The following is a 21834-nucleotide window of genomic DNA, read 5'->3' as shown; positions in this document are numbered from 1 at the left end:
AAGAACATTCAACAATTATGGAAAATCTAAACAAGGTGTTGGTAAGTGCGCATGGAGGGGAGATATCATGCCAATTTTATGCTACTCCCAAGAAAAATAGTCTATTTCCAAAATTTTAACCCATAACCCTATGGCCATGCATATCAATGGGACCAAGTAAACAGGTACCAGCTCAAACTTATTTTAATAGAAAAATTGAAAACAGAACTGAACTAAAGGAGTGTATTTCAGTATTTCAAAATCATGTGTGCAGAATAACGTTCAGAATAAAGTTTATAAAGTTCTTTATAAAGTGAGTATTTTAAACTACAGATAGTCCTGGCTTAATGACCACAATTGGGACTGGCAATTCCATCACTAAGCGACACAGTCATTAAACGAGACTTCACATGACTGCAACTTACAATTTTATTGCAGGCTTATCCATTGACTCTGCTTGTCGGAAGATGGCTGTGAAGTGCAGAAATGGTGATGATGTGTCTGTGGGACTCTGTGATGGTTGTAAGTGTGAAGACTGGTTGCTAAGTTACTTTTTCAGCACTGTCGTAACTTTGAACAGTCACTAAACAGGGCAGTTAAGCGAGGACTATACATCACTTCCAAAGAACACATGAAAATCTCTCTTCTTGATTTGGCAATCTTAGCTTACGAACATTCAGAAAGTACTCAAGAAGGCAGGCTGTAATCATTATAAAATAGTGAGTGAACAAAACCATAGTAATGAGATAATGGAATATACTGTAATAATCCATGCACTGAACATCTTGATTTAACAGTTCAGACTAAGTTGCCAGTGTTTTAAAACCTGACATGACTGTGGTGAGATAAATTTCACAAGCATATATAAACATACTCTTTATAGATAAATAATCAAGCAGACAGATTCTTTACCTTCTGTTATGAGTACTCTATGAAGAATAACTTTAAACGGTGCATTTATTTCTAGCTCAAACATTACCCATCTGAATTTAGGCCTCTTCCAAATTAAAAGCACCACCCATCAGTCTTTCAGCCAGTAGAAAAGCATACCACATAAATCGTACTGCCCTCATTGCTGATTTTTTTTCTCCTACAGTGACAAGGGCAGAGAATGGTGCTGTTTAAACTTAGTTATTACAGGCCAAATTAAAGAAAGTGATTGGTAAACTCCTCTGGCTTTGTTTCTTCTCCTACCCAGCATCAACTTCCAGCAGGAAAAAAATAATTCTTCTTACTGTTGAGAGGGGGAAATCTAGACAGATTTATTAGATGTATAGGCCACCTGATTCCATCATGATTAAGATGCTTAGCATGGTGGATTTAGCTACCTGTCAATTGTTCTAATAATAAGTGGTAAGCACTAAGGGGTGCAAAAGGTAAAACAGGACAGAGCTCTCCCAATGCTCATTACAGCCCATCTTCTGTGCTTGTTTCCAGTCTGCTGGGCTTGTGTTTGTCTGAAACCATGCTAAACCCATGTTAAGAAATAGCCTGGCTAGGAAATAACAAATAACATTGCTACTGCTGCAATGGAATGGTACTACAATACTAGCAGTGAGTGTTCGAGGAATTCAGTTGTAACTTTGTACTGTAGCTAAACGCACCTGGGAATAGCCAAAGGATGGCCACGGAGAGCATAGTATTGTGATTGGCCCATCTGTAATAACAGTCATTACCATGGGACCTAGTGCTGCCAAAGCAGAAATGAAGTAGGCAAAATGCCCTCCTCCAACAAGTGTACCTGCAGGGCATTGCGCAAACAGCTAAGGGATCCAAAGATTTGTAATTTATTATTTCCTTATATAGTAAGCATGGCATTGATTGCTAGTAGGCGTCTGGGTACAAGTCAGTGGTCTTGACTTTTAAAGCCTTAATTGCTTGGTTCCTAGATACTTGTACTCCTCAGGTAGATCTGGCCTGGCCAGCACGCTCATCATGGTTGGGAATACTGCTGGCTCCCACCGTATGAAGTGGGAGTTCAGCGACAGCCAGAAGGAGGTGTTTTTGGTGATGGCCTCCACTGTATGGAATAACTTCCCCCATGGAAATCAGATTGGTGGCTACTTTGGCTCTGTTTCAAAAGGGAGTCAAGGTGGAGATAGTCCAAACAGCCTTTAGAATCTTAAATTACCCTGATCGGTGCTGTCTGATGAATGAAATGACTCAATTGTGACAGGTGTCAATCATCAGCAAGTGAACTGCTGCATTCTGCACCAGTTGCAGCTTCCTAATAATCTTCAAAGATAGCCCCACAATTCTGGTCCTGGGTATTGGTATGCTTATCTGTGAATCCTCCAAAATAAAAGTAGTAAAAATGGGGGGAAATGGTTGTATAAAACCCTTGGGCAGCTGAGATAGTAGAAAACCAGTAATGCACCCAACAGTGACTGAACCAGGAACACACAGCTGGCAAAACACTACTCACTTTCCCTGATAAAACCAACCCTGTGTGCAGCACAGGACTATTGCTCTCTCAAAAGCATCCTAAACCTAATTTTAGAACACAGGATTAACACTTGTTTTAAAAAAAGTGATAAAACTGTATGTAAAGAGCTTAGGTAAGATCTGATAAGCATTTCAAAAACAAAGATTTGGGCAGATGCCTCTGCTGAAGCCAGGTGTCCAATATTTCTTACAACCCAAACCAAAATGGTCATGGATGACAGTTCCCAGGAACCAATAAAAGCTGGGCAGATCAAATTGCTAACTGCATCAATAATTAAATAGCCAGTGAAATGTGCCAGAACCTATCCACAACAATTATATCAGCAGAAGAGAGAAATCAATCAATCAATCAATCAATCAATCAATATTTTATTATGGCCACAGACCAGACAGAAAAGAAAAAACTACTTTAAGTTCATGCCATGGTTAGGGTCAAATGAAGAAGTACTTTTAGTGTTGATTGAATACACTATCTATGCTACACTAAGGAATAACAGTAGTGACACAATTAAACAGCAGCAGCCTCTGCTACACCTCTTCACTCTCACACCTCCTTCAGCAGTTGAAACAAGGAAAGCCTTCTGGCCCTAAACCAGAGCCCGGCTGATTTTATTTTGTCCTCGATTTCATTAACTCAAATTGTCTGGATCTCTTTCCTTGCAGGAAACAGAGTGGGGAAGAGACGTGCCCGCTGCTCTTCAAAGGCGACACTTGAGCATCCAAGCCAACGCTTTCAGGCCTCCTCCATCAGGGACCGCAGGGAGGAAAGGTCCCTTACTACAGGATCCGATTCTCTCTCTGCACTGCCAACGCTAAAAGGAGACAAGGCGGCTCGGGCCCTCCGTGGCTCCAGTCCCCTTCTTGCTCCCGGACTCCGGGGGAAACGGGAGGAGACGGAGGAGTCCAGGCCAAGGGTAACGGCGAGCGAGAGGAGAAGCCAGGTTGGCACTGGGGGCGGCCAACATCGGCTGCGGGGAGCGAGGGACGGGTCGAAGGAGGAAAAAAAACACGGAGCGGCGGCGCCATGTTACAGTTCCCCAGGCTCCCTCTCCTATCCTCAGCCACCAGGTCCCGGCTCTTTCCCCCAGCCCACGCCCGGCTAAGGCTAGAGCCACACCCCGAGCCGTTATCCTAACCTACACGTCAAGGCGAGGCACGGCCTTCCTCTCCGCCTCCATTAAAACAAAACCAGTCCGCCGCGCGCGCACAGCCAACTCACCCCTCACGACCGCCGGCCGAGCCGCACATTAAAGCCCGGGTCCCCCCCCCGGCTCCCGTCACATCTCGCGGGAACTCCGTGACATATCGGTTTCTTTCTCTCTTTCGCGTTCCCTTCCTTCCCTCCTCCCCCTTCCAGGGGGGTCAGGAAAAGACGGAGTCACGTGTTTCAGAGACGGGCCGGGAGGGGCACAAACGGAACGCAGGAAGAGAACGCACGCACAGCCGCAGGAGAGAGACCACGTGGTTGTGGGCGCTTCGAAGGCGGGGCTACTGCCATTCCACCGGTGCCTGGGTGGCCGGAAGCGGACCTATCTTTATTTCCCGCGCTCCTCCTTCTCATGGCTGCGCGAGGAGGAAGAGAAAGGTGTCTTTTTGATGCGAGCCTGGGTGTTCCGAAGCGCTTGTCGGGCAGGGCGGAGGTTCTAAATGCACGCGGGGGTGTAAATAGGCCCCTGAGGAGGCAGGACGCCAGTAGGCTCAGCAGCCAGATGCCTTTGGAACGTTCGTACGCGGGAGGGGGTGAAAGCCTTTCCTCCTGTAGGTTTATCCGGCGTGTGCTATATAGTTACAGTGACCATATGTCCAGGGCAAACTACTGTATATAAACAGAGAGCAAACCCCACTCCATTCTATCACTGAAGATGTTGCCTAGCCGGGTAACCAAGCGTTTGCAAGAAAACAGCCAAGCTCAGAGAACCCCAAGGACTCCACGTATGTTCTGTATTATACAGGATGGCCCTTTATTACAATATGCGTTTTGTAAAGTTTTTCTTGGTATGATGAAGCAAACTCTTCCCCCCCCCCTTGCCTTTCCTGCTGCAACTCTTTTCCCCATTTCCCTCTGCTGTTTCCTGCCCCCCAGCACATGTAAAACCGGACCCGTCCCAGGCTATTGCATGACCCAAGAAGGACCATGTTTCCATTGTCGAAATAGTCCTCTTAACACTATCACACTAAAACAATGAAAGGGTCTTCACCTGTCTGCTTAAGGATTTGTCCAGGGGGGCAACCTCAGTGAGGAGACCTTTGCTGAGATGAGAAACCATGGGAATTCTATTCTTAAGTTCGCATGCAACTTTATTCTCCTTGGCAATGGATTCCTTGACTTGGCTGCCTTATTACAAAAGCAGTTTTAGTTTCACCATAGAAAATCACTTGTCCCCTGTTTAACACCTATCCAAAACTTGCCCGCGAATCAGATCCTTCAGATTTCCCATCTCTGAATCCCAAAGTGTATAAAAATCTGTGTCTTTCTATTGGGTCCCTCTTTCTTGGAAAGCAGGCACCCAGCGATCGTTGAATAGTTTGGGTTTTTCTCCTCAGCATTGTGCTTTCTTTGACAAAAATTCCATGACATTGGTTTTGCTCTTGAATTTTTCTTTTATAGCAGTTATAAATTAAAAATTTTTTATCCTTATGAACCTATTTCAGATTTGCCCCTTTTTGCAGGTTTGTCGTTTATTTTTTCCAAGAAAATATGGTCATATTTACATATTTACCTAAAGTAGAAGGCAACACAATGGCAGTAACTTATGAGTAAATATGTATAGCCATCTTCTAGTTGTGATTATGGGCGGTGGAAGTCCAGCAGTTCTAGAGTACAGGTAATTAATGATGGCAATTGGAACCGTAATTGCTGTTGCTAAGCAACGTGGTCGTAAAGCATGACATCATGTGACCATGCTGCTCAGGGATAGCAGTTCTGGTAGTCCTGATTGCCATTATTAAGTAATGACGATGTGGGTCGTTAAGCGAGGACCTCACATGACTGCAACTTCCTGCTGACTTTGCTTGTGGGAAGCTAGCAGGGAACACTGGAAATTGTGATCATGTGACTGCAAGGATGCTGCAATGGCCGGAACTACAAGGACTGGTCCTAAGTCCCCCTCGTTCAGCACTGTCGCACGTTTGAACAGCCACTGAACAAATCAACATAAGCCAAGGACTACCATTGAGGAAAGCTACATTAAAGCCTGTGATGTAACATTCTATGAGTCTTACTACTGATGCTTGTTTTGTAGATTAAGTACAAACTTTAGTATTTGATGCAAGCCTTCCATCCTATCAGTTTAGTTTTGTCAATCTGTCATCATAGCCAATGCTTGCCTTTTGCTTTTTTTTACAATTTTGAAATTAGTAACAACTAAAAAGAATGCAGACCAAATTAGGCAACTATATAAATTCCAGCCAAGTTCCAGTTGTGGTTTTCAGTAACTCTGAAGCATTCTAAGGCAGAATTCACATGTTATTTCTAGATTCAGCATGTTGTTCAAACCCAGCCATTTTTTGAGTTGGCTGACATGCACCATTCAATGTCTGAGGAAACAAGACCAATGCAGAGCAGCTGAAAACACAGGACACGTCACTGAAAAACTCACCTGGCAGCCATGAAACATGCCCCTTAAACACTCATACGGAGCAGCACTCAAACTGGTCATTGCTCCTGTCTGGCCAGCATGGAAGGGGCATTTGCTGAACTGAAACCCTATCAATATTCTGCTAGAATAAGGGCTTTGGATGACAAGATTGGAAAAATTTGAAACAATTTCCATTTCCTAAAATAGCACTCCTTCATCTGTTTAAATAATTCTATGCTGCCAAATCCAATGGCAAGAAGCTATTTGAGCATGCACAAGTGCAGTTTACACGCATGATCCTCCTGCCTTTCCCATTTAAAATTTCCTCCCCTTGTCTTCATTGTTTTAACACAAATGCAGCTGAATTTGCTTGGCTATTTCCCATTCTTAGCACTATGTTAGCACAGTGGTACCTCGGGTCACGAATGCTTCTGTTCACAAACAATTCGGGTAACGAACAGCACCGTTTGCAAAATTTTGCTTCCGTTCGTGAACTCCGCATTGGGTGACGAACAGGATCTGTGGCCATTTTCCCTGCTGTGACACGTCGTGGCTTCCTGTAGGGAGGGGGACTCTCCCTCCAAACAATAACCGCCTCCCCACCCGCCTTCCTGTCCTCCACGCCAAAAGTTGCCTTGAGCAAGGTTAGCGCTCTCTCTTCATACTGTACTGTACTATTTCATATTTTTGTGGTTTAAAAAAAATACATATGGTTCAGAACTGATTAACCGTATTTACATTGAACCTTATGGGAAAATTTGATTCGGGTCGTGGAACGAATTAAGTTCATGACCCGAGGTACCACTGTATTTTATTTTCTAGCAACTTAGTAACTTTTGTATCTTGCAGTTAGTCCTGGGCACAATTAGGTTTTCTGGTCAGTTCCATGACTGTGGGGGCACCATTTAGAATATGAGATATTTTGTTTTTGCGAGAATGCATTTGTCTGGCTTGCAATACTGCATGAACTCACTTTTTTACTTCAGTATGTTCTCCTTTAAATACTTCCCCAATTTTCTGTTTCAATCTTCATATGCTATGAGATAGACTTAAAAGGATAAATCTACTAAATATTGTGTAAAAGACATGCATTGGGTTACATCCTTTACTTTAATAAATATTTCAGGTAGATGCATTTGTAATCTGAAAAGCAAAGTCCATATGAATACGATTTCCCAGTGGTCCATTCTTGTATTTTTTAAAGCGTCACGCAGATTTAATTAAGCCCCCATTAATGATGATGACTCTACTGTGTGCTGCCCACACAGCTGACAGCCACTCACCAAAAGGCATTATTTCCAATTGTAGATATAATTTATGCCCATGTATGATAAAGCAAAGTCATAAATACAGTCTGAACAGACCACATTCACAATATTACTCCACTGAGCTTTAGTACCAATTTTCCTGGCATGAGCTCCTGAAAGATAAATGTCTACCTCTGGTCCCTCAGCAGACTTTGAAAAAGTTAAGTAATTAAAGAACAAGCCACAGCAAGTTTAAACTTGTTACCCATCTTTAATTAAGTTGCTTTGGAAGTAGCATACATTTCCATGATAAACATTTTCCACGCTCAAGTTCACAGAATCACGTTGTAGTTCATTAGTGCCAACGCTGAAAACAAATCTCTTCACATGGCAAACAGAATTAAGAATGCAACCATGAGACAGAAGAGTCCCATGGCTTCAGACAGGGCAAATCCCAGAATAGCATAGGAGAATAGCTGTTGTTTCAGGGAAGGATTCCTAAATAGAAATATAAGATAAAAGTCACTTTTGCATAAACAATAGAAAGCAACTTTAATTTTAAAGAGTAGACATCCTTTTGTGGCATATGCTCCTTCTGATCCTTAGAGACCTCACGGTAATCAGAACTATTATGAAGATCAGCAATATGTTTGAACACCTGTCTGTTAAGGATGGCCACAAAGGAGGATATGCTTTCACTTAATTCTCATTTTCTAGGGTTCCTAGAAAAGTAATGGGAGAAATAGCAACCTGTTCCTTGCCTATCAGCTGATTGTTGATCAGCTAAGTAGGGTATAACATGGATGGGGGGTCTGGCAGGCCAAAAGGAGGATGGTTATGGGAGTGGCCACGTAGCCCATGCTGACCACACCTTAAAGAAGCTACATCTTTTAGCTCACAAAAAAATGTGGTTCATTTAAGAAGGGGCTGACGCATGCCATATGCTAACCCACACAAATCCGGATAGCCTAGGTAGAAGCTAGCAAATAAAATATTACCTACAACTACAAAATCTTTTTTCCAGTCTTCAGAGTCTTCTGAAATCACACCTTTGAAAATTAGTGCCACTGGCAGCCCAAAATATATTACAAGTGTAGCTTTTGATTGCTGCCCGCTCTACCTAGTACAGCTGGTTACCATTAAACCCGCTTATATCTTGAAAACAGATGGTGGGACTAGCTTGCTATAAGGTTAGAGACCGTGGCTGCCCTTCTACATGAAATTACAGCCACCTGTATTTTAGAACATTATGTAGCTTTTATTCAATCTGAAATCTTAGCCCAACTGATGACTTGATGATCCACTGCATTACATAGTTCAGGAAAGTATTAAAGGGAACTGAACTGGAAAACTTGGAAATGTCTTTAATGCTTGTTATTTCTGATTAGGATTAAGAAATCAGTTCCTCAAAAGCTACTTTTTATGATCGAAAGAACCCTAAGGCTAGCTTAGTGAAATCAGCCATTTTTTTAGTGGAGATTTCTTTCAATTCTTAAATGTAAGAATCAGTCTCTTAATGGCACCAATTTCATACTCATCAGCTAGGTAAGGGTAGGCAAACTGATGCCTTCCAGGATCTCTGAATACTGGCCATGTTGGCTGTGCTTGTGGAGTTACAGTATAAAATACCAGGAGTCTGCCTATCCTAGCCCTGAAGAACCACTGTTTAGTATTACACTTTTCAGCAACATATGTTTTAAAGTTCGGTTATCAGCAGCTGACTTCCTTGATTTGCTGAAAGGACTATGACATTGATTCCATAACAGCTTCTCTTTCTCAAGTAGCCTGTCATCATCCTTGAGGTCCACAAATCTTATGGTGAACAAGTTATTTCTAGATGGGAAGAAGATAGGGACCTCTGTTTCTTCAGTTATTGAACATTATGGGTAGTCCTCATTTACCAACTACTTGTTTAGTGAACCATTCGAAGTTACGATGGTGCTGAAAAAGGAGACTTTCAACTGGTCCTCAAGTTGCTGCTGTCGCAACATCCCCATAATCACATGATTGTGATTTGGGCGCTTGGCGCATTTACAATGATCACAGCATCCTGCAGTCACATGATCGCCATTTGCGATCTTCACAGCCAGTTTCTGACAAGCAAAGTCAATGGGGAAGCTGGGAGGAAGACGCAAGTCACGGTCAGGTGACGTCACTCTTAACAACCTACAGTGATTTGCTTAATGACTACAGCTGGAATTGATGCTGTACGTCTGGCATGGTAACATTTCATTTTACGACCATGACACATAGCAATGGAGTTGCCAGTCCCAATTGCGATCAGTAAATAAGGACTACCTGTATTTCATTGTCTTGGTTTCTGACATGAGTTTTAGGGTTAATTTACTGTCACATTTTCTAAATCATAGCCATGTTGTTACAATGGCTTTTTAAATGTGAAAAACCTTTGGAATTTGACGACCCTATGGAACCCTTTCCCTCATGTCTGTTTTCACGGGAAAGGGAGAAACAACACAACATATTGTGGAGCAAAGACAGAGAACATGATCCAGGGAGAACAAGAATGATCGGATCTAAGCAAAAAAGAGGGGACAACATCAGCATTATTAAGAAGGGGCACGATGTAAAAGGAATATATTGCAAACTAATCAGAGTATTAATTATATGGGGGTTTCAGTCTCTAAACAACTGAAAACTGATTTTTTTTCAAAGTTAACTGAGTTCTAACTTTGGAACTTCGTATATAGTAGTATATTTGAAGTCCAAGAAAATGTAGATTTGTGAAGCATCCACAACTTTTATCTTCTGTTGTCGTTTACAGAAGTATGCTATGAATATTTATTTTTACTACAGGTAATTAATATATCCTATACTCTGTATCAAAGTATGGAGCTTCTTTTGAATTTGAGAGGCTGTTTTTCAGTCAAATGCTTTACAATTTAAACACGCATTTAACTTAGTCTTAGCTGAGATATCACGTTCTTCCTTACAAGCTTTCCTAGTCCTTGGGGGAGACTTTTCTTTCAGTCCCACTACTTCAGAGGTATGTTTGGGAGACATATGACAAAAGGCCTTCTTAATAAGTGTTTCTATTCTTTGGAACTCTCTGCCAAAGGAAATCAGGCTAATCATTTGTCTTCTTCATAGTGGCTGGTAAAAAAGTTTTAATTCAAAGAGGCTTTGCTGTCCAAGTTGCTATGGGATGGTTATAATTTTGCCTGTCATTTTCATGCTTTTTTAAAAATCAAAGTAAAATCACAGGTATTATAGAAATGTATGTTAAATGATATATGATGTGATTGTAATCTATTACTTTATGCAAGACTCTGGGTATGACAATAATAATTTGCTACTTCCCATATGCCTGGCAAAAACAGACAGCAACAAGGAAAATTTTCTCCTTCCACACTATCCTAAAACTACAATTTAAAAAATATCAGGCGAATTCCAGGAACCAGAGCTGCTAGACCCTCACATAGGTGTTTTATTTTCAGCTTGTTCTATATATATGAATGACTGAAAGACATTACATTATCCTCCATTCCTATATGCAGGATAATGTAGAGCGGGGGCTTCCACAGCAAGCCAAGACTTCACCAAAATGACAAAGCATGTATTGAGTTGTTAGGGTGCAAGCTTAGCTCCCCGTGGATTTGTGGTGCTGCAGTGCAACTACAAAAGGGGAGGAGTTTGTGGGGGACACTTCATCACACATTTCACCATTCACCATCCCCCCAACATACATCTCAGTTACTTGAACATTGGGTAAAGTGCAATGGACATGGATTCATGCAAGTTGAAAATGAAGACATCTAGGATAAGTTACCTGGCATAACCAATGATTAGACTCCCAAAGACAGTGCCAATACCAGCACCAGAACCAGCCACTCCTACTGTGGCAGCACCCGCACCAATAAATTTGGCAGCGGTGTCAATGTCCCTGTTGAGAGCACTAGTTTGGAACTCTCTTAGTGCTAGTTGACTGCCAGCATTCTGCGAACCTGTAAGGAAAGTTGTATTGCCCTACAAAAAACAAAGAGAGAACTCCAAGGATTAATTTCAGTGTAGCAGCCAGATATTTGTATTACAAAATAAAGAAGCATTCTAGAAGAAGGAACAAAGGAAGCAACATTTTTAGAGGTAATCAAATTCAGGAAGTGCTTTTACTTTTTCTGGATTAAGTAGTCCAAAAGCCCTATCTAAAGTAAAGTCAGTATCCTTTTAAGAATAGTCACCATCATAGCTCTGATGACCATTAATTATTTCTATCTATATTAGTGTACAAAGAGCAGGATGCAATCTCGGATACCCAGAGTGCACAACTAGTGAGGGAATGCTACATTTCAGCATGTTGTTTTCAAATTTCCCTTTTGCTATTAGGAATCAATAAACCAGATTTTGCCACCTAATGTGCAGAGGTTTTAGAAGCAGCTTTAATGCTGAGCAACCAGAAAGCATGCAGAAGGTTCAAGAAATCTGGCTCTGACCAATATTGACCTGGAAACCAGTGAGGGTCTGGGAGAAATACAGTATTAATCTTAACATAAAAGATAAATTGTTTAGCACCGCTGCTTAGCCTATGCTCTATTCCATGTTCATTAATGCAACTAAATAGCTTAAAGGAAGGAAAGTTTACTGTTTCAGGGAGGGAACTGGGGGGGTAGGCAGAGAAGGTGGGCTGTAAAGGCTAGGCCAAATCTACAGCTTGGTACTTTACTGTGAATTATGATTACTAGGACAAGAACACATGGGCTCACCAGATAATTTAGGAAGCTACAGAATTGTTTAAGGTACCTCTCCAGTCCTGACTTCCGGCCTAGACAACACCGATGCAGAAATTGGTCTGTATAGGATCCTTGATCCAGTACGCATCTAAAGATCAGAGAAGATTAACATAATCAAGCTTCATAACAGAACTAAACAATCTTAGACTTAGAAAACATCAGGGACTTTTGGAATTAATTTGGTTCAGAATCGCAGAATAGCCATCTCATCTATAAAGAAAAACTCTCTAAGTCTTACAGTAGCCCCAAATCTTGTTACATATTTAACCCTTAACTGACTGACATGTTTTAATTGTTGAAAAGAGAACCGCTTGCTTGGGTTCAGTAGAATATTGCTTGTTCCTAATTCAGAAACGTATGTTTTTGAAAGAAAGGTTTTTGTTGAAACAAATATTGCCACTCTGTCCATAAAGTGCACCTGCTGATTATATGGGAATGTCCATGTTATTTTCCTATCAGCAATACAGAAGTAATTTACATTGCCTTCTTATACAACATTTAACTTCCCTTTCTAGCTGACATCTGTGATTTCCTGCTGGTCTCCCATCCAAGTACTAAACCAGCTGGACTCCACTCAACTTTTTTCAACATTAACCAGGGTCTGTAACCTGAGCTGCTATTTGTCTATGAAGATATATCAGTAATTGACTTCTGTACTATCCAGAGTGCCAGACATCTAACTGCCTGTTGAGGTGTCTTTCAGCATAACTTATTTATTTTAAATCATTAAATTACTCTTGGGAAAAATATGGTAGATTTATAGTCAGAACAGAATGAGAAATGATTTGGGCTGTGTGTGAAACAAACAAAATGCCCCCCCCAAAAAATAAAACCCACAACATGCTTCAAAAGTTCTGCCAAATTGTTTCAAGCATGCTAAAATTCAGTAGAACTGAATTCCAGAATATTTTGGTTATTCCAGGTTTTGGTTGAAACAAAATTTGCAGGGTCTTACAGAGCAAGTAGAACAAAGCTGGTGTTTCTTGCCCTCTTTCTTTTCCCCCTTGCATGGCCTGTGTGCCTTCCTTTCCTTACCTGCTGCTCATGTCCTTGTGTTTTTCCCACTCTCTCCACCCCCAGACCACTTCTGCCTAGATCATATACGTTTCGGACTGCCCATGAATCCCACAAAAATGTTTGTTCCCTGCACAAAAGAGGGCACAAAATGTTCTGCACCTTCCTAGAAAGGATCTTGTTCATCTTGGCTTCTGGCTTCCTCTCTAAAATTTCAAAGCAGCTGTGTGTTATAGATTTCAGTTTCTGTTGATCATGTTTGAAAACACCATCAAGAAACCCAGTACTTTTGTATGGCACTGATGACCTCCTACTGTCCAATATTCAATCAGAACAGTCTTCCCCATATGGTGCCCTTGAGCTGTGTTGGATTATAAATCATCTCTACCCTGCATTCTCACCACGACTGGCTGAGAATAAAGGGAATTGTTAACCAACCCATCTAAAAGACGCCAGATTGGGGAAACCTTTGTCAGCATGCTACTGGCTACGAAAAGACTACACGATTACTACAGGTGATGACCTTCAAATCACTCCAGGTCTTGAAACGTGCTTCTGCTCACCCGATCCTAAAACCATTTACACAAAGAGACAGCCCCATTCTGTTCTTTCAAGAGCACAGTCACTTGAAACCAAGCAGCGAAAAGTTTATTATTTAAAACAACCCCATCGTTGCAGGGCACCCCCGCTTCCCAGTCAAGTTTTTTCTCCCCTCGATTTCCCAGAAGATACAGCGCCCTCTAAATCCCAGGCACCGCTCACTTCCGACAAGCGGCCTGTCAACTGCAGGGAAGGCCTAATGAATGAATGAATGGGAAGGAACCGGGCCCAGCCGCCGCGGCCTGCCAGTGTCCTTGGGCAGCCAGTTCGCTCGCGAAGGTCACGCGGATTTCCACGTCGGCCTCTTTCCAAGACACAATCAGTGCCGGGGACTGGCAAGGCGAGACTTTTCACTGCCCGGCCGCGCGGACTGGATTCGTCCACCGCCAAGGGCGGCTTTACGCACGGCGGCGGGGAAATCAAGAGGGCGGCGAAGGGGCAAGATCGATGGCCGGGCCGCTGGCCGGCCAACCTGCCTGCCCTCTCCGATCCTCGCCCGCAACCCTTTACTGCGCCCCGGTTCCGGGAGGCCGGATCAGAAGGCCGGGCCGGCGCGAAGGCAGGCGGCAGGAAGGGCAGCGACCCACAGAGACCCAGGGACACCAACGCAGGGCTGCAGCCCAGCCTGCTGCAACTCACCAACGCGGGGGAGCCGGCGGCGAGCTTGACGCACGCGAACATGGCTGCTGCTAACGCTGCGGTGCTGGGAGAGCAGGGGCCTCTGGAGCTCCGCAGCTCCTGGGGATCCGAGGCTGGGCCTGGTGCTCGCTACGGGGGAGAAAAGAGAGCTTTAGGAGCCGGCAGGCAGCGCTTCCACGGCGGGCAGGGCAGGATGGCGCCCCGATGGAGACGGATCCGCGGGCCCCGCTGGCTCACTTACGGGACGGTGGCAGCAGCAGCAGCGGCGCCGGCGGCTTTCCGCCTAAGCGAGTATGGCTGTAGAGGTCGAAAGGACCGCAAGCTCTTTGCGCAGGCGCAGTGTTGCGGCGAGGCCAGATGGGGAGGAGAAACATTTTTAAAAGGGGGTGGGGGCGCGTGCGTAGCTCGCAAGGTCACTTTGCGGCACGCGCGTGCGATCAACAACGTTGGGCGTGGAACAGGGGGACGGCTGCGGGGCTACTACGTGGGGAAGCCGGTGGAAAGTGAAGCGGGAAGGGCTGTGACAAGACGCCATCCATTTTGATTGTAAGGGAGAATGCATTTGGGGAAGCATCGCCATTGGGCCCGCTAAAGTCTGTGGGGGACGCGGCAAGAGCCAGTTTTCCCTGATTGGATTTCAGTTAATAGAGCGGCCGCTTCAGGCTGCCTCTGGGGCTTTTAATGGGCACTCTTGACCTTTGGTTTAGTTCAGTTGCTAGAAGAGACTGCATGCCATCTGAGGCAAGAGGTGCACTTACAAGTAATTTTCATTTTTTGGAATTCTGCTAGGAAATGCAAAAACTAATCACATCCCAGAGTTTGTTGGACTGACATTTGGCAGATGAAGCTTTCTTCCCTATTCCTGGCCTGCATGGTTGGCCGAGTTTCATCTCCTGGATGTTTGCTCCTTCAACATGCAGTTGTTAAAAGCACAAGAAGGCCGTCAGGAAAAGGTGGCAGCCCTCTGTGTTAGGAAGCAAGTGACAGTTTGCATACACTGGGCCGGCCCCAGGCCAAGGCTGAGTAGACACCAGCCTGGGGGCACCAAATTTGGAGGAGGGGTGCCAAAATGGAAAAGACTTCAGAAAAACACAATAAAAACGCGAAAAGCAGTAATGGTGCACTCTGTGAGCCAGCATGCCGGCTTGAGGATTAAATGTCGTTTTGCAGAATTGTTGCTAACTGCGTAAATAGGGTAAAATGTCAAAGAAAAGAAAAAATATTGTCCAGGGCTGAAAATTGTAAGTGTAAAGCTCAAAAACTGGAAGAAAAAAAAAGAGGGCAGCTTTATGAAATTCCAAACAAAATCAGAATATGAGCCCAATTATATGACGTTGCCTAGGGGGCTAAAATGTCTAGAGAGGGCCCTGTGCATACAGGATGTGCATGTCATGTGTTCCCCCTACTTCTCAAGCTTTGTTAGTACTTCTCCAAATGAGGATAAATCAAGATTTATGTTGGTATCTATAGCCTACTGTGTCTGGCCCAAAAAGGACAACGAAAACAACAGCATCCTGCTCCTTTTTTTCAGCAAATATTCCTGCTAATCCTAATCTGCCACTACCTTCATAGAGGTAGGTTGGTATTCTCAAATATAGCTAGGTCAAGAAAAAAGAGGGCCAAGAACAAAGGGTGACGAATGAATCTGGATTGAATATAGAAGTCAGCGCCCAGTAAGAAAGAAGCACACTGGTGGTTTAGTCACACAGAAAAACAATATTGAGGATTGAACTGTGAAATAGCCATATGAAGGAGGAATGAATGGGCTGAAAGGAAGTAGAAATCTGAAAGAGTTGTGGTTGGATGGAGTTGATGAGATGTCAAAAAGAGAGTGGAGAAGTTTAAAGAACAAAAGGTAGCATATCAATTGGTGCATTACCCAGTAGAAACAAGGTTGGTTTGTATAATAGATATGGAGAGGCATAGGGAATTATGTTAGTTTCAATTCGATGTAGCTATGTTTCTTTCCATTTTCTCACTTCATTTAATTTTGGAGGCTTACTACATTCTTCTCTGTATAACATTTTGCATAATATTAAAATAGATTAAAGCACCATAAGACACCCTCTAGTGGCTGGGCTGAGTCTGTAGACTGAAACTTTCTCTCCGAGAAGCCCAGGGTTTACACCCTAGCTCTGCCTCTTGCCTTGACATAGCAACTTGGTAGTTATTGTTGCCACCACAATTTTCCAGGGGGATAGCTCATCTGGCATCTGCCCCTAACTCTGGCATATGAGAAATAGGATTCCCACAGTTTTGCCTTACTGCAGTGTTGTCCAAACTTGGCCACTTTAAGACGAGTGGACTTCAACTCCCAGAATTCCCCAGCCAGGCTGGGGAATTCTGGGAGTTGAAGTCCACTCGTCTTAAAGTGGCCAAGTTTGGACAATATTGCCTTACTGGCAACTAAAAGGTGAAAAAGGAGAAACAGTGAAATAAATTCTGTAGCACCATTTCCTGGCCCTGCAACACTGTGGTGTTTGGCTAGGAAAATCGTCTTATCTCCTTTGTGGGAAGACAGAGCAATCTTACAAGAAATAGGTAAAATCAAGTTTTATTAAAAATAGGAAAAGATAAAAGATAAATATTCTAATTTCAAAACTTTAAGCTGTCGCTTGCAAAACAGTCAGTGGTGGAGGGAATAAAAAGAGAAGGCTGTGAAAATCACAAACAGCATCTGAAAAATTCCTCCAATAGAAAAATACACTGGAAAATATAAGATTCTATATTTCTAAGTCTAAGATACACATATCACTAGCTTACATAGAGAAACATCAGGGACAATAAAATAGATTTAAAAAACAGTCAAAATAAAAATCTCATGTAATACTTTTATCTAAAAATATTATTCATCCTTTCATAGCTAAATGGATTTCCTGAAGTAAAAGCTGTTTCACTTCCTTGGGCTTGTTCAGTTTCTTGTAGTTTGCGAACTTTTGTCAGGAGCAGTGTTACTTAGGTCCTGTACCTAGCCTTGAGTACATGGATACTGCCTTTGTTTTAGAGGGACACAACCCTTACAACAGGAGCATAAAAGAGCAGCTAAAAAAGGCCTGGGTAGATAAAATGCTCCTATTTTGCAGTCTTAAAATTAGGTTATGTATAACATAAGTAGTCCTAGAGAAAAGATTCCATACTTGGGGTACCACCCTGACCAGCTGAAAATTCGTTGCAGTGTAAGGCAAAACAGCAAATTACTCTCCTACCAACCTCTGTCCCTAAGAAGAAGGATAGCCAAAGTGCTCAAGGCCAGCCAAATTAGGTACAAAATTATATATGTACTTTTTCCTCTGCCTGGCAATAAAAAAAATTACAATAATTAGTAGTTTGCCTCTCTTTCATAGCATCCTGACATAGGACCTGAGGCAGCCACCTCACTTTATACAATGATTAGGTTGGCTTTGAGTATCACTGTTGAAAAAGACCTTGGGTAGCATCCACAGAAGGGTCTACAGTGCAAATGAGATCTCAGTACAAGTAATTTTCCCAATGCTTTTTAAAGTTTCCAGCCATAGGATCTAAATGTTTAGGCATATGCAGATTCTAGTACAGCAGGCTGGACTAGCATCAGGGAGACATTTAAACTATATGTTTGCTGTGTCTGTCAGTATTTCACAGTCTGTACTTCCTCTCAGGACTTATAAAAAGGGAGAGAAAGGAGATTGGGTGGTGATTATTAGAGGAAGAGTAAGTTGAAATTGAATGACATGGAAACATTTTAAGAAACCTTTTGCAATTAAGGGTTAATTTGGCCATTTATTGGGGTTTTACAAACAATGCAATGGTAAGAGCTATATATATATGCTGATGATTCAGTATAAGGAAATAGAGATGCTCATACAGGTAGGTCTTGCTTACCAACTGCCTTGCTCAGTGACTGTTCAAAGTTATGACAGTGCTGAAAAAAAAACTTTACGACCAATGCCCACATTTACGATCTTCTTAGCATCCCTCAGTCACATGATTGCCATACAGCCAGTATGCAATGTCCTGAGCAGAACAGACAGTTTGGAGAGGAAGGGATTACAAGAGAGTAAGGAGGCATGCAATGGGGAATTCACATCAAAAGTGATGTGCTGGCACCAGCAGCTGCAAGTGCACTACGCAAACAGCCTGGTGTATTCCCCATTGCGTGCCTCCTTACTCTCTTGTAATTCCTTCCTCTCCAATCTCTCCACTCTGCAGGGGAGGGGAGGGGAAATGGGTCAGGCACAGGAAAGATTGCCTACAGAAATTGCTTGTATTTTTTCTCCTCCTCCTCACGTAGCAGAGAGATCGGAGAGGAAGGGATTACAAGAGAGGCACACAATGGGGAATATACTGGACTGTTTGCATAGTGCGCTCAGAGCTACTGGCACCGACGCATTGCTTTCGATGTATATTCCTCACTGTGTGCCTACTTACTCTCTTGTAAACCATTCCTCTCCAGTGAGTATAAATACAAACAATAATTCCCTTCTTGTTAATTATCCCAGTGCCAGGGTGAGCATTCCAAAGGGCAGGGGAGTGGTTAGGAGGCAAACAAAAGCCATAGGTGCGAAACTGATTAATTTTGTCAGTTTTGAGCCGGCTATCCCAGTGCTGCTGGGTGAATGGGATAGGGTGGGGGAATGGGGAAAAGGAAAGCATAGTCGTGGTCACATGATTTCCCACTTAGCAACTGCTTTGCTTAGTGACGGAGTTGCCGGTCCCAATTTTGGTCACTAATGAGGACTTTCTGTATTTTTGTCGTGTTCACTGTGAAACTCTGCCTTAAGCATTTAGGATAGCCTTCCACAATGTGGTGTTCTTCAGTTGTGTTGAACCACAGTTCCCATTACTCCTAGCTAGCATGGCTATTGGCAATGCTGCTATACATAGTATAGTACAGATTATAATCGAAAATGTCTGAAGGACATCAGGTTGAGGAAGGATGATTAAGTTATCTTCCTGTATCTGTGCTCTTCTAGTAACACTAAACATTTCTTTTTGTATATTGTTTACTGCATCTATTGGTGGCTAGTGTGGCAATTTCTGATTTGTTGTTGTTGCTTTTAGTTTATCTTAAATGTGTTAAATAATTGCTCATTATGCTTTTTATGCTACACTCTGAGCAATTTCTTTTTGGATGGGAAAGGTGGAATAAATAATTAAATAAAAGCTTCTGGCATTGAAGTATCTGAAAATCAGATTGGTTGGAGACACTTTGGACAGGTGTTTTTAAAGTCACTTTTGAATATTACAAAAGCACAGCCTTCACAGTTGCATACCTTCAGGCTCCAGCCAAATATTTAAGTCGTAAGATTCATAATGTAAATGATAATTTTTTCCTAACGTACAAATAATTCACTTTTTCATTCAAAGATCTAACGCAATCATTTAACCCAAGATTTATTTTAAAACACTTGAGTCTGCCTGCCACTTTTACCTTCCTGGAAAGGAATCTGTCCCTAATGTTCACATTTGATGAACATTCTTGTTCCCTGGCATGCCTAGATTCATTTCCATCTGTTTGTTTGGCATAGTTCCCATTGAAAATGTGTGGTGCCCCTTCAGCAGGGCATAGGTGTTAACTAAACATGATTTTAGAGGGGGGCCTTTATAACACAGCAAGTACTAGTTCTATTGCCAGCAGATCCTGCTGTGTGCAAACAGTTCCAGCTCAGGGCCACATGCTTCATTGCAGGAGATCACATCTGTAGGTGCCTGTAGGCATCGTAAAAACAACATACATGTATTGGAGATCTCTTTCACTCTAGCCTGGACATTTGGAACATTGTGTGGGAAAATGTCACTGAATCTGGAGGCGGGAGGTTTTATATACTCAAACGTTTTGACAGATTCCTCTTTCAACTTGGGAAACCCTTGGAGTCAGCATGGCTCAGTGGATATTAATTGCCCTGACAGCCTTTTAAACTGTTGGAAAGAAGAGAAATATATGGCCATGTTCCTAATAGTGCATCTTGGCCAAAGACATATAACTAATATAACTTGCACCAAGTAATAATGCAACTGCTGTATGAATCCTGGACATTCTTTCTCTCTGTTATCTATATTTATAAACTCACACAATCTGTAATATGTATAGTACATTGGAGATATGTGAGATTTGAAAAGGGTCATCATAATAGTTTCAAAACTCAGTTTGGTTCTTGAATACATACAAAAAGATCTATGGATTTAGGAAGTTTGATAGGTATTTGATGTGATTATTAAATAGGGTGAGAGCTAAAAGCAATGTATTTTAAGTAGCATGTACTGCATCCAAAATTATGGTGACAATAAATGCAATGAAAAGAATATGAATGTTATCTCTGTCAGAATAAGAGATGGGGAATGATGTAATAGATCTGAATGAAGGAGGTCTGATCTTGTGAAATAGAGTAGATAAATACCTGAAAGGAAGGGAAGGTGTAGACTTACTTAGGAATGAAAGGCCTAAAATAAATGTTAGAAAGTATGAATTGCTGTTATTTAGGTTGTTATGGGTGCATATGAAAGTAGAAATCCATAGAAAAATGAGAGTTACATATTATGCTCCAGTGAATGGTGATAATTGAAGAACCACATATGAGTTTTAAGAAGAATTATGCAATGATCTAAATGTGTGCAATCCAGGAGGAAAAATATTTTCCTAGGTGATATTCATGGAGGTGTGGGAGCAAAACAAGAGAGTACAGAAAAAGAGATTAGTCTGTTTGGAGATCAAGAATGAATGAGAATGGTGACTATTTTGTTACTTCTGGTTAAGATGGCAGGGAGAGTAGGAGCTACAGAGCTGCTGACCTTGTAATTTTAATTTTATGTTTTGTGCATGTGTATGTTTTGTGTGGTTGGAGGGATGTTTTTGGACTGGCACTCACCTGAATGGAAGCTGGACTGCTTGGGTCAATTTGGATTTTTTCAGTTGGAGGCCTGTGTTGGAGGATGATAGCACTTGGTCTTGCGGCGTGCACCACGCCTACTGCCCTGAATGTGAGGGAGTTGTTCCTTTGCCTCTTAAAGAGGCTTTGGTTCACCCCCTCCTCAAGAAGCCATCGCTGGATCCTACTATACTGGACAACTTCTGTCCAATATCTAACCTTTTTGGGGACAGTGATTGAGAAGGTGGTTACGTAGCAGCTTCAGAGGACTTTGAATGAAGGGGATTATCTGGATCCCTTTCAGCTGGGATTCAGGCCTGGGTATGGGACAGAAACAGCATTGATCGTGCTTTTGGATGATCTCTGGTGAGGACTGGATGACGGTTGTGCATCCATCCTTGCCCTACTTAACTTCTCTGCAGCTTTCAATACCATCGACCATGGTATTCTTCTGGATCGGCTCAGAAGATTGGGGTGGGCAGCATGGTGTTGTGCTGGTTCATCTCCTTTCTCCAGAGCTGATTCTAGTCAGTGGTGGTTGGGGAGGAGAGATCCTGTCCTTGGCCCTTGCTATGTGGAGTGCTGCAGAGTTCAGTGCTCTCCCTTCTCCTATTTAATATCTACTTGAGGCTGCTGGGTGAGCTCATCCATCACCATGGGATGGGATATCATCAGTATGCTGATGATATCCAACTATATATCTCTGCCCCTGGTGAATTAAGTGATGCTGTGAATGCATTATGTG

General features: G+C 42.6%; 2 protein-coding genes across 4 annotated transcripts in view; both read right to left on the bottom strand.

Moving 5' to 3' along the window:
• ATF2 (activating transcription factor 2) overlaps nucleotides 1-3836 on the bottom strand; it is a 55075-nt gene extending 51239 nt beyond the window's left edge. For 2 of the 3 annotated variants that reach the window (XM_088135788.1, XM_088135786.1), the window contains exon 1: nucleotides 3644-3836. The gene's annotated coding sequence lies outside the window, so the exon portion shown is untranslated. The other variant, XM_088135789.1, reaches the window with a different exon arrangement.
• A 3664-nt stretch (nucleotides 3837-7500) lies between these two features.
• On the bottom strand, nucleotides 7501-14643 carry ATP5MC3 (ATP synthase membrane subunit c locus 3). The gene is made up of 5 exons (XM_088135785.1): nucleotides 14489-14643; nucleotides 14248-14376; nucleotides 12005-12082; nucleotides 11037-11233; nucleotides 7501-7747 (listed from the first exon to the last, which is right to left on the bottom strand). Exons 2-5 carry the CDS (start codon nucleotides 14287-14289, stop codon nucleotides 7633-7635), a joined length of 432 nt encoding a protein of 143 aa, XP_087991911.1. The 5' UTR covers nucleotides 14290-14376; nucleotides 14489-14643; the 3' UTR covers nucleotides 7501-7632.
• Nucleotides 14644-21834: the final 7191 nt, after the last annotated feature.

Source organism: Python bivittatus, unplaced genomic scaffold (genome assembly GCF_059951505.1).
Source record: "Python bivittatus isolate LINGU-HERP-01145 unplaced genomic scaffold, Pbiv_v1 ctg000200_np1212, whole genome shotgun sequence".
Lineage (NCBI taxonomy): Eukaryota > Metazoa > Chordata > Lepidosauria > Squamata > Pythonidae > Python > Python bivittatus.
This window is presented reverse-complemented; position numbering and strand designations above follow the sequence as displayed.